At 52.3% G+C, this 14702-nt stretch overlaps 1 protein-coding gene across 4 annotated transcripts in view; it reads left to right on the top strand.

The window, feature by feature from the left end:
- Nucleotides 1-5581, top strand: part of Tnni1 (troponin I1, slow skeletal type) — a 33885-nt gene extending 28304 nt beyond the window's left edge. For all 4 annotated transcript variants that reach the window (XM_033762156.1, XM_033762155.1, XM_033762157.1 and 1 more), the window contains 6 exons: nucleotides 851-892; nucleotides 1326-1457; nucleotides 2291-2380; nucleotides 3408-3584; nucleotides 4402-4561; nucleotides 5568-5581. In XM_033762156.1, coding sequence (XP_033618047.1) covers nucleotides 851-892; nucleotides 1326-1457; nucleotides 2291-2380; nucleotides 3408-3584; nucleotides 4402-4509 — 549 coding nt within the window. In that variant the 3' untranslated portion in view covers nucleotides 4510-4561; nucleotides 5568-5581. The remainder of the gene's footprint in view (nucleotides 1-850; nucleotides 893-1325; nucleotides 1458-2290; nucleotides 2381-3407; nucleotides 3585-4401; nucleotides 4562-5567) is intronic.
- Nucleotides 5582-14702: the final 9121 nt, after the last annotated feature.

Raw genomic sequence — 14702 nt, 5'->3', positions numbered from 1 at the left:
TCCCTCCCCCTCCGGCCCCCTCCCGCCTTCTTTCTTTTTTTGGTGTGGAGCTGGGGTTTGAACCCAGGGGCATGCTACCACTGAGCTATAATCCCAGCCTTTTTTATTCTTCATTTTGAGAAGTGTCTGACTGAGTGACCCAGGCTGGCCTCAAGCTTGACATCCTCCATCCTCAGCCACTTGGGTAGCTGGGATTACAGGTGTGCACCGCTGTGCCCAGCATGGGGTTAGGACTTATTGCATGTTAAATTGGCAAGATTATATCTAGTCTTTTGATAAGAAAAAGCAATGTTTTTTTAATATCTTAGAAAGTTTTATATAGATAGTGTTAACATTAAAACATTTTGATGTCTGTATAGATATCTTTTCATTTATTTAGGTGATTCACAGTTTATGCTTCTGGCATGATAGAGCAGCGAGATATTGTTGTTACTTACTGCCCAGACTGATACTGCACTAATACATGCATCTCTTTTAGGCTTTTCAAAGTATTTGCACATCTGCACTCTCATTTTGGCTGTAGCAGCTCTGTGAACTAAGTAAGGTGGATGGTGTCTTCATTTATAGACAAAGAGGTGTCACACACTCTACCCAGTCTCTTACAGAATTCTGCCTACAGCAGAACCAGGATGGCAAGTCAGGGCCTCAGCCCCCATGCCACGGTCTCTGACTGCAGTGTCCTCTGTTAGCGGGTTTAAACACACAGATGCGCTTGAAAGGGACGCTAAAGTGAGCAGAGGATTCTGGGTAGTGATGGTGAACCTGGCTGGGATTCATTTTTACTTGGCCCTGAATTCCAGTTTTCTGGCCTCTGCCTCACCGCCTTTCTCTTCTCCCTTTTCATTCTCAGAGGAAATCCAAGATCACTGCTTCTCGGAAACTCATGCTGAAGGTGAGGCGGGGTGGAGGCCAGGGGTTGTCAGTGGGGCAGCGGTGTGGGCCGTAGGGGCTGTGGAGGGTTGTGGAACGGGGAAGGTGGCTGGGGCCCTGGCACCCTCCTGGGTCCTGTGAGGAGGCGGTGACCAGCCTCAGGGTAGGAATCTGCAGTAGAGGCAGAGGGACGAGCTTTATTCTGGAATGTGCTTTTCTCTTGGAACTGTGGGGGCCAAAACTCACAAAAAGTAGATGAGAGGCAGACTGTGGAGGGAGGCAGGAGTGTCATGTGTGGTTATCCAGTGTGTGGACGAGGCCAGCTGGCAGCCTCCGCAAACCTTCGTAGGGACCCACACTCTCAGAGCTCGCCTAGCAGGGCCACTGTCCCCTATGTCCCTGAGGCCAGAGGGAAACACGAGGGCTGGCCCCCGCTCAGCCGTTTGTCCTGTCAGAGCCTGATGCTGGCCAAGGCCAAGGAGTGCTGGGAGCAGGAGCACGAGGAGCGCGAGGCTGAGAAGCGGCGCTACCTGTCCGAGCGCATTCCCACGCTGCAGACTCGAGGCCTGTCGCTCAGTGCCCTGCAGGTGAGTCTGGAGGGCGGTGCGCTGGGGGCTGCACGTGGGGCCTGGCCCGGGAGGTGGGACTGACAAGGGCTCAGCAGCTCCGTAGCTCAAAAGGCACCCTTTCCTGTGTGGCCCCCATGGTATCTCCCCAACTGAGGGAGTGGTGAGGAAGTTTGAGCCTACTTTACAGGTGGGGGAAGTGAGTCCCAGAGCGAGAAGGGACTTTCTGGTGCAAGGACCCGGCCAGCCACCAGGCTGTCCCTGAGCCGGTGGGGTGGCACAGAGCGGGCAGGTAGCCCATCTCAGGAAGCCCTGCTCCTCCAAGGGCTCGGCTCTGCTTTCCCTAGAGGTGGGTCATGTTTTTAAAACAGTGGCAACTATTTAAGTGCCAGCGATTGCGGAGAAAAGGGACTGGAAGGACACATACCAAAGTGTCATCAGTGGTTATGTCCAGGCAGTGGCAATCACTAGCTCTTTTTATTTTGATATTTTTTGTTTAACACTTGTTCAGGATTCCCGCTTATCTCTTACTTTTGTCCTATGAAAACTATCTTTTTGTTTTGCTTTTGTTTTTGTGGTACTAGGGATAGAACTTGAGCCCTTGAGCTTGCAAGGCAGGCTGTGGAACCACTGAGCCAGATCCCCAGCCCCTTGGAAACTATCTTTTTAAGGAGACAAGCCTGTACAGAAAGGAGAGCAAAGGGCTTATCCTCTGAGTTGTCGACCTCCAGGGGTCCTCCAGATCCTAGGTATTGGGAAGGGGCCAGGGAGAGGTGCAGGCAGGCAGAAAAGAGGCTGGAGCCTGTGGCTGGTTCCTCCTTCTCCACTCGCACCTGTCCATCTGCTTCCCCCAGGACCTGTGCCGGGAGCTGCATGCCAAGGTGGAGGTGGTGGATGAGGAGCGGTATGACATCGAGGCCAAGTGCCTCCACAACACCAGGGAGGTGAGCTGGGAGGGCGAGGGGCACAGCTGGGTGCCTCCGGGTGGGAGAACGGGCAATGTCTGGGCGAGGCAGGGTGGGCATAGATGCTGTCCCAAATTCTGTGGAAGCAGGAGGTGGTCACACAGCAGGAAGGGTTGGTTTCTCCACACCAGCCCCATGGGGCGGGAGATGGGCAGGAGCATAATCATGCAGGAAGACAGACTTCCTCCCCACCTGCCACATGGCCTCTTCAGAAGCTGCCTTCTTTATTCTCCCACGCAAGTAGTCGGATGCCTGTTAATGACATCTTACCTCTGTGAAGGGCTTTCATGTGCCATCCTTTGATCCTCCCTACATGCCTGGGGGCGAAGTGGGGGTTATTATCTGCACCTTGCAGATGGGGAGGCGAAGAGCTCAGCCCAGGCCACATTGTGGATCCTCACACCTGTGCTGGCTGTGATTCCTGCTCCAGTGGGCAGGGAAGATTGGGAAGGGCAGATTCTGGCTGAGGTAGGGGGCTGCTATGGAGCATTTGCCAAGCAGAGATGGGTCTACTGGGGGACCACAGTTCACTTCCCTCCTCCCCCTCTTTCTGCCCAGCAGGATGATGACCTATGGGGTCACCAAGCTTCCAAGGATCATATGTAGGAATTCCTCCAGAGGTCTGGGGCCTGGGAGCTTTCTCCCTGCTGGGCCATGGCTGTGAGCCTGGCTCCCTGATCAGGGACCAGCAGAGAGCAGGGTGGAGGCTGTGGGAACCTGAGGAAGCAGCCTCTACTCCAGACAGGGCTCAAACAGGGATGCTGGCATAGTGGGCCACAGGGATGGGGTTGGATCACAGACTTCATTTATGTTCCTCCATCCATCAATGCACGTGGGGTGGATATTTGCAAAGGGACAGATGGTTCGAAGTGTCCCGAGAGTCTAACTTCCAGACTTGAGAACTTGGGGTATACCTCTGGCCAGAACACCGTGGTCTGAGGTCCTCTGGCAGGGAGCCCCATGGCCAGCTGCCCCTTCAGTGAGAATGGCTCCTTCTCACCTGCAGATTAAAGACCTGAAGCTGAAGGTGTTGGACCTCCGTGGGAAGTTCAAGCGCCCACCACTGCGCAGGGTCCGTGTCTCAGCGGATGCCATGCTCCGAGCCCTGCTGGGCTCCAAACATAAGGTGTCCATGGACCTACGGGCCAACCTCAAGTCCGTGAAGAAGGAGGACACAGAGAAGGTGAGGACCCTTGCCCACTGGCCTTTGCCTGTCACCCCTCACACAGCCTCAGGCAGGACCCAGAGCCTGTCAGTCAGAACATTCTAGAACCCCCAGGAGACCGGGGTCAGAGAAAGAAGACTTGCTTCCTTTCCTCAGTCTTCTTCCCTCAGAGGGGGACACAGAAAAGACTAGAGGGGGAATAAAGTAAGACTCTACTCCCAGTGTATAGAGAGCATGAGTGATGGGTGAGCCCACAGCCTCTGTCACCTCAGGGAAATGAGGTTCCTCGTGGTACAGGGACACATGAGCACAGAAACCTGAGAACTGAGTTCAGTCACTTGCTCAGCCACAGTCTCTCCAAGTTGGTTGATCTCATGGTATTATGGGCCCAGAATTGAAACCTGTCAGAGGGCATGTGCCCTGGAAGGAACAAGGGTGATAGGAACACAGTCTCTCGCCCAGAACGCTTCAGAAAGAGGAGAAATGGTGCTGAGAACAGGCAGAGGGAATGGAATATGAGCAAGTACAGGGGGGAAGGCTTCTTGGAGGAGGTGCTGGGTGTCAGAGAGGAGGGTGTGGGGCCTGGAGGTGCACTGGGTTGGGAACTGGCCTGCTGCCCCCTATCACCCAGAAAATTCCCCTTCCCATGGTCCCTCAGCTGCACCCACATCCCTGTCTGGCTGAGTTCTCACACCTCACCACTGGGCAGGGTTGCTGGGATTTCCTATGGTTTTTGAGGAGGCAGAATTCCCATGGCTCAGTTTCTCTTGAGCTTAGGGGTTCCAGGCTGCCCCTGTAGGCCAGTGAGTCTCTGACTTGTCTGGCCTACCCTCAGGAGCGGCCTGTGGAGGTGGGCGATTGGAGGAAGAACGTGGAGGCCATGTCTGGCATGGAAGGCCGGAAGAAGATGTTCGATGCTGCCAAGTCTCCGACCTCCCAGTAGAGGTTCCTAGAGATGGGCTCCCTTTTTCTCGGGGGCCCTCGGGGTCTGAAAGGTAACAAGTGCCTCCAGGATAAAGCCCGAGGGGTGCTTGATGCATGCAGGAGAAGGGGCACTGGTGAGACACAGCTCTCAGGGCTTTGGCCTGCTCCTGCTCCATGAGACTCTGGGGACCTCATTTCTGACCGGGCCCTTTCTGTTCCCTCCTCTGTAGAGCTGGGGTCTTATTTTGTTTTTCTTTTGGTACCAGGGATCAAGCTTGGGACCTTGCACTTGCAAGGCAGGTGGCAGCAGCACCACTGAGCTAAATCCCCGGCTCTGGGGTGGTATCTGATCAATGGTTCTCAAGTGTTGTCCTGGGACCAGCAGTATCTGCTTTACCTGGTGTGTGGCTGCACCTCAGAACCACAGAACTGGAAACCGTGGGGCCAGGCCTACCCTCCAGGGGAACTGAGGCACGCACGAGTGTGAGAACACTAGATTAGGTTGTCCCCGAGGTCTCATCTCTTCTGAATGCCTCTAGATGATGCCCTTTACTTGTGCACCCTGCAAAGTACTCAGCACTCATGATCCCTCTCCTGGGGAGGTGCCATTCAGAGAAGATCCAAACTCCTGCCCTCTGAAGAAACATCTGGAGAAACCGGCCGTGGCAGTAGAATTAGGCCACCTGAATCCCCTTGTGGGAGCACTGGAGGCTGTGCAGTGGGGCAGAGTCCGCAGACAGCCTGCGGCAGAGCAGGTTTTCTGGACAGAGGAGCTCTCTGAGCAAGTGATAGGGAACTGTTTGTTGGAGGGGCTAAGGATGCTACAGACACAGGTGCAAACAAAACAGTCATGGAGGACAATGGCAAGGCCAAGCTAGAGCCAAGGAGGGTCTGTATAGGGCAGGGAACTTGGTCCCAGGGTGGGGAGCTGAGCAGGAGCCCCTGTGGATGGTGATTCAGCCCAGGGTGTGGGAGGGAGGAGAAGCCCCAGGAACTGCAGAAGCTGTGGGTAAATCAGGGCTTTCTAAACATCACGTGCCACTGGGAACTGTTGGCTTCTGCTTCTTTTCCCTACAGGATGGCTTGCTATGGGGTCCCTGCTTCAGGATCCTTCCTCCACCCTGCTCACCTCACTCTCTGCCCAATGGCCAGAGCATATCCTGAGCCCTCTTCCCTCCAGCCTGCACGGACTCCTTTGGAACCCAGATGGATCAGACACTCAAGGGAGAGGAGCTGCGCACATCTGAGGACCTCACCCAGCACAGCAGGCTCCGGCTCCCATAGGCACCCAGGGCTTCTTGGCCTCTGTGAGGTGCAGTGAGCAGAGGGGGAGGCAGGGAGAGCACCCCACTGCTGCTGTGATGTGTAATATCACGTCCTCTCCATTACAAACCCAGTCTCCTGGTGATTTCTGTAGCTTTGATGGCGAGGGCTCAGAAGAAAAGAAATTCAGTGAGTTTGGGTGGAAAAGGCTGCAGCAGGCCAGGCTCTGTGCACACTCAGGAACTCAGAATGGAAGGCTCAGGATTTGGTGGCTGCCTACGAAGGTCCCCACTATGGTCCCCATGGGGCGGGCCCCTTCCACTCAGTCCTGGTGACATCATCACACACTTGTCACACCCAGGAAGCCCTGACCTCTGAGAACAGACCTGGCCCAGTCGTCAAGAGGGCCTCTCCATGGAGTCTCTTGTGCTGCCCGATCTCACACACTGGTTTCCACACTTGGATCGTCTAGTGCAGTTTCAATCCTGGCCTCCAGGTGGCTGCTCTGTTCCCTGGCTCTCTAGTCCTTCGGGCCCTTGCTCTCTCCACCTTCACCCACTCTCCCAGCCATTAATTTCCCTCTCAGTCTTGCATTGGTCATATTCCCCAGGACTGCTCTAAGGTGGAGCCGTCAGTGGTCTGTCCCCTGGATCAGGTCCTTTCTTCACCTCACTAATATCTGCAACCAAAGCTAGGTGCAGCCTCCTGGAGTGGAATGGAAGGCTGAGGTGGCCCCTTTGTCCCCATGTGCTGAGGAGGAAGGAGACTATTAAGGAGCAGAGACCAAAGTTCTGGACCAGACTGGATCTTTCAGGGTGGTGCCATGTGGAAGTGGCTGGTCCCAGGCCTTGGGCCTTTTGGTTTTTTCACTGCCCCAACACTGGTCCCAGGAGAGGCTGAGCTATACAAGTAGCACCCTCCCCGTCCTTTCACCCACTTTTGCTGATGCCCAGCTCTACTCTCTGATCCCAGTGTATTATCTGTCATAAATGCCAGAGGCTGGTGCCAAGTGCAGCGCCAACTACCCCCTGAGGTTCTGTCTGGCACCCAGTCCTGCTGAGCTACCAGCCCCCTCCAGGGATCGTGGCGGTTGGGGCCAGCAGAGCGGCGTGTATGAGGGGAGACAGCATGTTGCACAGGGCCTTTACTATGAGCAGTCGGTGTGCGGAGAGGCAGATGTGTGCAAAAGAGCACAGCTTCCACCATACATGCCAGCCCTCAGGCACAGACGCACCCAGTCACATATGCAGCTGGGGAACCTGACGGGGCTGGTCTGTGGCAGGGAGCTTGGGGCGAGGCATCATGCCTGGGCAGCCACAGAAACCCACCCCTCCCTGTCTCTCGGGACTCCTCCCACTTGGCCCGACTCCAAAGCATGTCACCGTGCTTTGCCTCTTCCAGTCCTTTGATAGAGCCTGGCCCCAAGTTCCTGAGCCAAATCTCGGTTTGCCAGTCGTCTATTAACCTGGGACCTCTGTAACTGGGGTCTCCACCCTGCCCTACAGAGGCAGGCACCAGCCCCGGGCCTGACTCAAAGCAAACACAGGAGTGCAGAGGGCTCCTGGGAGGAGGAAATGGGGCTCCCAGTATACCCATGCCCATGGCCTTCTGGAAAAGGGCAGAGGCCCGTGCAGAGGGATCCTGGAGGTCATCCGGCTCCTCCAGCTTCCAGACAGATCAGACCTAATCTTGCTCCTGGAGATCAGATGGAGAACAAGCCTGGTGCCAATGGTTCCTTGGAAGGAAGACTGAGAGCCTCAGTAGGCGAGTGGAAGAGTGCTCTGTCAGGGCCTCCCTGGGGCAGGAGGGCCTGAGGTCTCTATAGTCAAGGCCACAAACAGAGGCTGTGGTGGAGCCGTGATTCCTGCAGAGTTCTGACTCCGCTCCTGGCCATCTCTCCGCAAAGGACCTACCCAACCCTGCCTGGTCACAGGAGACCCTCTGATGCGTCCACACGCACAGCACCTTGCTCTGTGTCAGGCACTGCTCCAGGTGCTGCCCCGATTTAACCTTTGCAACAGCCCACGGGAAAGCACTCTTACTGTCACCGTGCTTTTCAGGGAACACTGAGGCAGAGAGGCTCAGCACTTCCCACAGCCACGCAGAGAATGGCAGGACTGGGATTTAACCCGGGCATCTGTCAAGGTTCGCTCTCTCATTCACTACTTCCATGATACTATGAATATTTCAATAATTACACTAAGCACTTTTTCAGAACTATACCATTGTGTTCTCACAAAACCCAGGAAGTAGATACAATGATCTCACATTTCCAGGGGAGGAAGTGGAGCCTGGGAAGGTTTATGAAGCTCATTCTAAGGTTCAGCATCTGACGGCTGCAGACCGCAGGTGGGAACCCAGGTTCACTACCCAGGGGGTTGTCCTTTTCTGGGATTAGCCTGGCTGTGATGATGCCCCACAGGCTGCTGTCTGAGAGAGACATGGCGGGGGTCAGGGGCCCTGCACGAATGCCAGGGGAGTTCCTGTATCCCCCCCAAGGGGAAACATTCAAGTAAGATGCCAGTGACACCCTGATGGGCAGAGGTGAGGTTGGACACCACGTGGGAGATGCATGGGGGCTTCTTGGCGGATGCCTGTCGTGAACCAACACAACATCTGGACCCTGCTCTGCAGCTGGAGAAGAGGCTGGTGCTCCTCCCTCCTTGTTAGGAATGACCAGGGCAGGATGCCACCAGTTACCACCCTGACCGTCCTGGAGCCCTCAGGACCCCAACTGGCAACCCACTTCCCATGGGACCAGCTGTGTGTCTGGAGCCCATGTGGTAGCAGGGGTGCTCAGAGCAGAGCCTGTACTGAGGTCTACCGGGGCTAAAGTGCCCTGCGGAAGGAGGGACCAAGTTAAACATTAGCCACAATGGCCCCCTGCGAAGTGAGTCACATTCCCCATGGGGCTCTGGGCTGGGCAACCAGGGGGCCAGTTTTGTTCCAGGTGGGTGACCAAGCAGCTGAAGCCTGGGACAGGTCTCTGGGACTGATGCAGAATGTAGTTTCCTTCCCTGACACCATCGGGGCTCTCATTCCTCAAAACTCCACAGTACTACCCTGCCTTTGAGTCCTGCACGGCAGCAGGGGCTCTGTGCTCCAGGCATAACACTGAGATGGCCTGTGGGACCCCTGGGCTCAGGCCGAGTGACGGGGGTGCTGGCATAGAGCACTGGAGGCCCATCTGGAGCCCCTGAGAGGGAAGGTGACTTAATCAAGGTCACCGACCTAACTGGGGCCAGGACAGAGCTCCCTGGACTCCTAGACTATGAGACAACCCCACCCAGGGGCTGAGGTGGAGCCCAAGCATCCTGCCCCTTCCTGGGCCCAGCTCAGCATCCATCTGGCTCCAGGGACAGCAATGGGCCTCCCTCACTGGTGGGCACAGGCTGAGGGGTCCTTCTCCCTTGGGGACCCCTGGGGGAGGAGCGTGTGGAGCTCTGGCCGCTCAGTGCAGGGGTACCAGGTGCCTGAGGGCACACAAGCAGGGAACTGACCGCTGGCCAGCATTGGGATGGACATCATGTGGCTTGAATGAGTACAGAGCCTTCCTCCCAACAGTGTTGTGTGGCCCAAGTTTGAACTACTCTGTCCACAGTGAGGAAGCCAGGCCCACTGGTGCTGTGGTTTTCATAAAACTGAGGAGTATTTGTTTTTGTTCTTTTTTTTTTTTTTTTGGTGGTACCAGGGATCAAACTTAGGACCTTGCACTTGTGAGGCAGGCATGGCGCCACTGAGCTAAATCTCCGGCCCAAAACTGAATATTTGTATTGCAAAGGACTGGCTGATTGATGCATTGTGGTACTGGGGATTGAACCCCGGGTCGTTACACCACGCCACATCCCCAGCTTTATTTTGAGACAGGTCTGCCTCGGTCTCTAACGCTTTGATCCTTCTGCCTCAGCTTCCCAGAGTGCTGGAATTACAGGGCTGCACCACCACACCAGGCTAAGGCTCTCTTTTATGAGGAAAGCACACCTGCCTCCATTTTATTATTTCAGTACTAAAACAGCCTTTACTTTATACAGGTGGAAGGTCAGCAGGTGGAAATTATCATTTTCTAGTTTTTTTTTTATTTTTATTTTGAGACAGGGGTCTTGGTATATAAACCAGGCTGGTCTTAAACTCACTATGTAGCCCAGGCTGGCCTAGAACTTGTGGCAATCCTCCTGCCTCAGCCTCTCAAGTGCTGGGATCAAAGGCATATACACCATACCTAGCCATTTTCTAAAGTTCTTAACTCACAGAATAAGTGCTGATAATACCATTTCAATATTCACATTTTAAAAAATGTTAGTTTATAAGAACCAAAAGCCAGGGGGCTGCTGCCCTGGATTCTTTGGAGTGTGGGTCTTGTAGCCTCATTCATTTCTTTTCTCCTCTTCTTCCATCCAACAGCACAAGCATGGCAGTTGCTCAGAGGAGAAAGAAGGGGAACAGAACTGAAATGTCAAGGTGTGACACCCACACCAGCTGGCCAGGCCTGGGGATCTCCCAGATTTCCACTCTGGTCTTTCTGGAAAAGAAGCTGTTTATGAGGCTTGGGGGATTCCAGAGCCTAAATGTCTATTTTGCCATCTTTCAAAAGGGGAGAGGGGAGGCGATGCCTTCCCCCACCTCTGGCTGGGAACTGGTGAAAAATCCCTGACCTTAATCAGGAATCCCCAGTTCTGATGACCTTCCTCAGTGGACTCTCCCTGGAGGAAGTGACCAGCAGCACATTTTACTTTAAAATTTTTTTATTTTTGGTACTGGGGATTAAACCCAGGACTTTAGCACTGAGTTCTGTCTCCAGTCTTATTTGTTTATTTAAAATTTGAGATAGGATCTTGCCAAGTCACAAAGAACATGCAGTCCTCCTGCCTCAGCCTTACAGAATGCTGGGATGATAGGTGAGCACCATCACACCCAGCTTCACACTGACATTTTAATTGTGTGTTCCTCTGTTTAAGGAATTGTAAAGTGAACACCCCTTTACCGAGCCTTCTTTTTATTTATCTTATTATTATTATTATTGTTATTTTTGGTACTGGGGATCCAACTCTGGTCCTTGTGCTTGCAAGGCAGGCAGTGGAACAACTGAGCTAAATCCCCAGCCCGACCCTTCTTTTTAATAACTAGAATATTGCAAATACTTCTGAAGCCCTGTGGGCCCCTTCCCAATCACACTGCCTTCCTTGCCACGAAGGTAAACTCTATCCTCAAGTCTGTATTTACAGGAGTGCCCCTCTATCCGGGCTTCTCTTTCCCAAGGCCAGCACTGGTCCAAGAATATTAAATGGAAAAATCCCAGAAATAAACAGTGCATAAACTTTAAATTGCACGCTGTTCTGAGTGGTGTGATGCAGTCTTGTACCATCCTGCCCTAGATATGAATCATCCCTTTCTCCAGCAAATCCACCCTGTGTGGCTTCCTACTCACCTAGCAGCTGTCCCTTTTATCAGATCAACCGTGTGGGAGCGCAGTGCATGAGTTCACGTAACCCTGATTTCACTTAATAATGGACCCACAGCTCAAGAGTAGTCATGCTGGAACTTTTATCGTATATGTGGTTGCAATTGTTCCATTTTATTTTATTATGTAGTATTGGAGATTGAACCCAGGTCCTTCACACTGAGCTATGTCTTCAGTCCTTTTTTATTTTTGAGGCTGAGCCTTAATAAGTTGCTAAGTTGTCCAGGTTGTGTTTGAACTTGCAATTCTCTGATTTAATCCTCCAGAGTGCTGGGATTACATGTGTGCACTACCATGCCTGGATTGTTCTGTTTATTATTACTTCCTTCCCTTCCTTCCTGCTCCTCTCCTTCCTCTTCCTCCTTCTTTCTCTGTCCTATCAAACTCAGGGACTTGCAAGCCCCTTATTATTAGTTATTGCTGTTAATCTCTCACTGTGTCTGTTTTATGAGTTGATTTTATCATAAGTGTATGTATATATAGAAAAATAGCAAACACAGGGCTTGGTACTGTCTGTGGTTTCAGGTATCCCCAGGGGGCTTAGCATGTATCCTTCAAGGATAAGGGAGGACTACTGTATGACTCTTTGGTTCTCTTTGTAAACTTTGTAATGTTTGTGAATCTCTAACCAGCACATTGTTTAGTTTTGCATCATCTGCAAACCTTTTTCCTCTTCAAACTTCAGGTTGTAAATTCATCCTTTTGACAATGGATGTTCATTCATTTTTACTGCCATGAAATGATGAAGTCATCCTTACTTATTCATTTTCTTTCCTGGTGACGGACATTTGGGTGGTTTAGTGTTTCTGTTGTTACCAAGGTTACTGCTTTAAACATCTGTGAGCCTCTCTTTTGAGGCTCAGATCCAAGAGTTTCTCCACCTAGGCTTGCAACTGTTGGTGGACAAGAACAATATCTTCCTTCACCTTTGCTAGGCTGCACCACTTACACTCTGAGAATATTGAGGCTCCACATCCTGGTTTCACCAGATCCTGGAGGCCAAGTGCCCTGAAGCACCTTGACTGCAGTTTCTCTGTGACCCAGGCTCCCAAAGTTCCCCATGGTGCAAGGTCTGGGGCGACGTGGGTTTTCTAGTTCTTCCCAAATCAATTAGTTGGAAGGATTAGTTCAATTCCCCAAAGCTTTATTGAGCACCAACCATGCCAAGTATAGTGTTGAAGGGACACCTTGGTGAATGAGACATACTTTCTCCTCTCTAAAACCCCACAAGACGGTTGAGGGACATTGGATAGATGCACCCCCCTGCCCACATGCAATCACTCCTTTATCCTTCCTACTCATCAATCACCTTATGCTGTGGGAAGCACATTGCAAAATGGCCTGCTGAGCTCTAACAATGACGTCCTGCCATCAGTTAAACAGCTCTTCCCGCCTGGCCTCAGGGACCTGAGATTCAAACGACTAGAAGCCAGAAGCCGGGATGCTGATGACCATCTTCCAACGCTCACAGCTCCGCCACAAGCAAGAATTATCAGGCCAAAATGTCAGTAATACTGAGACTGTGAAAGTCTCAGTGGTCTATGGTCACCTTTCTCCCTGCATCTCCCATTCCCAAATCCATTTCAGCAGTGGCATGTGCAGTCATGCAGGCCCTGAAACCAGGGAGTGTGGGTCACCAGCAGCATTCAGTCAACTCAGTCCCAACAATTCAGCCTCCCAAAGCTCTTCCCAACACCTGCTACTCTCCATACTGCTGCCCTTGCTCAAGCCCTCTTTATGTCTTCTGTGGACTATTACAAAATAGCTTCAAAGTGTGTGTGTGTGTGTGTGTGTGTGTGTGTGTGTGTTTGTGTGTATCAGCACGTGTGCTTTCATTGTTAGGCCAGGATTTGAGTCCTTACCATCTTTGTGTCATTGACTGTCAAAGCCACTTGCTGATTGCAGGGAGTAGAATTAAAAAATTGTTAATTCATAACTTGTAAATGTGCCTTTGCTTAAATTCAGGTGTAATCAAGTTAAAATGACATCATCCTGAATTAGCATGGGCTCTAATCTACTGTTCTTATAAGAAAAAGGAAACTTGGACAAAGACACAGAGGATGCCATGTGAGGATGGATACAAAAACTGGAAACCTCCAGGAATTGCCAGCACCCACCAGAAACCAGAAAGAAGCACAGGATTCTCTGCTGCAGCCCCCCACAGGAGCAGTACTCTTCAGGCACCAGGACCTCACACTTCTAGCTTCAGAACTTCGAGAGAATGAACCTGTATACACACGCCTGCCTTAAAAAACTTTTTGGATCCTTACTTTTAGAATAGTCCAGTTTTTGTTTTATTTTTATTTTTTATTTGAGGATTGAACTCAGCACCTTGCGCTTGCAAGGCAGGCACGGTGCCACTGGGCTAAATCCTCAGCCCATTTTTAATTTTTTTTACTTCTATGTTTTTTGGTACTGGCAGTTGAACCTGGGGCCTTGGGCAGGCTAGGTAAATGCTCTATCCACAGCCACACTCCCAGAGCTTTCAACTTTTCTATTCTTCTTTCTTTTCTTTCTTTCTTTCTTTTTTTTTTTTTTTTTTTTTTTTTTTTTTTTTTTCTTTTTTTGTGGCACTGGGGATTGAGTCCAGAGCCTTTGTACTGAGCTATATCCTCAGCACCTGCCTTTAAATATTTGAAACAGGGTCTTTCTTTTACAATAAATTACCAGGGTTGAGTTCAAAGTTGAGATCTTCCTGCCTCAGCTTTCCAGAGTGCTGTGACTATAGGTGTGTACCACCATTAATACCTGGAGGATTTGGGGCTTTTAGATACCTGGCTGTACCCTGGCTTCCTGAAGTGTCCCTGGCACAGCCAGGCTTCACATGACTCCAGCGCTTTTCTTCCTGTTGAGATCCACCACTGATGAACCACATCCGGGGACATAGCCTACTGCCATAACTCGGGGGCCTTGTCAACCTTCATACCGCTCACTTCAGCGTCACTAGCAGGGAACTCATTTGATTCTCACAACCTGGAAGGAGGCAGAGCAAGGGGTCCTTATTCCCACTTCATAGATGGAGAAACTGAGGCCCCCATTCCCCAATCACATAAATCAGGAGGGGCAGAATAGAGATCTAAGGCCACTCCCCAGGCTCCCAGCTGACTCCCTGTACCAAGAAGGCAGGCTCTGGGAAGAGGGCTGCGTTGAGAGGTAGCCACCTGCTAGCAGACTGGCTGTGTCTGTTTCCAGGTGTGGGCTCAGCAGCATGCCCTTAACGGGGGCACTGTGGAGGACACGGGCCCTGGGTTAGCACCGAGAGGCAGAGTTGGGCAGCAGGGCCCAGGAGAATCTTCTCCGCTGGGTGTTAGGGCTCATCCCTCGCCCGGCAGGAACTGCTGCAGCCCTGCACTTTTGACCCATCAGGGAGATAGACTCTGAGCACCTGGCGCCTGACGCCCCTTCCCACAGGTTCCCGGATGGAAGGCACCTGGCCCTGCGGCTCACACGGGCTCTCGGGGGGGGGGGGCCCAGGTCCGGGTGCTCCAGAC

Source organism: Fukomys damarensis, unplaced genomic scaffold (genome assembly GCF_012274545.1).
Source record: "Fukomys damarensis isolate Sample0158 unplaced genomic scaffold, DMR_v1.0_HiC HiC_scaffold_11, whole genome shotgun sequence".
NCBI lineage: Eukaryota > Metazoa > Chordata > Mammalia > Rodentia > Bathyergidae > Fukomys > Fukomys damarensis.
This window is presented reverse-complemented; position numbering and strand designations above follow the sequence as displayed.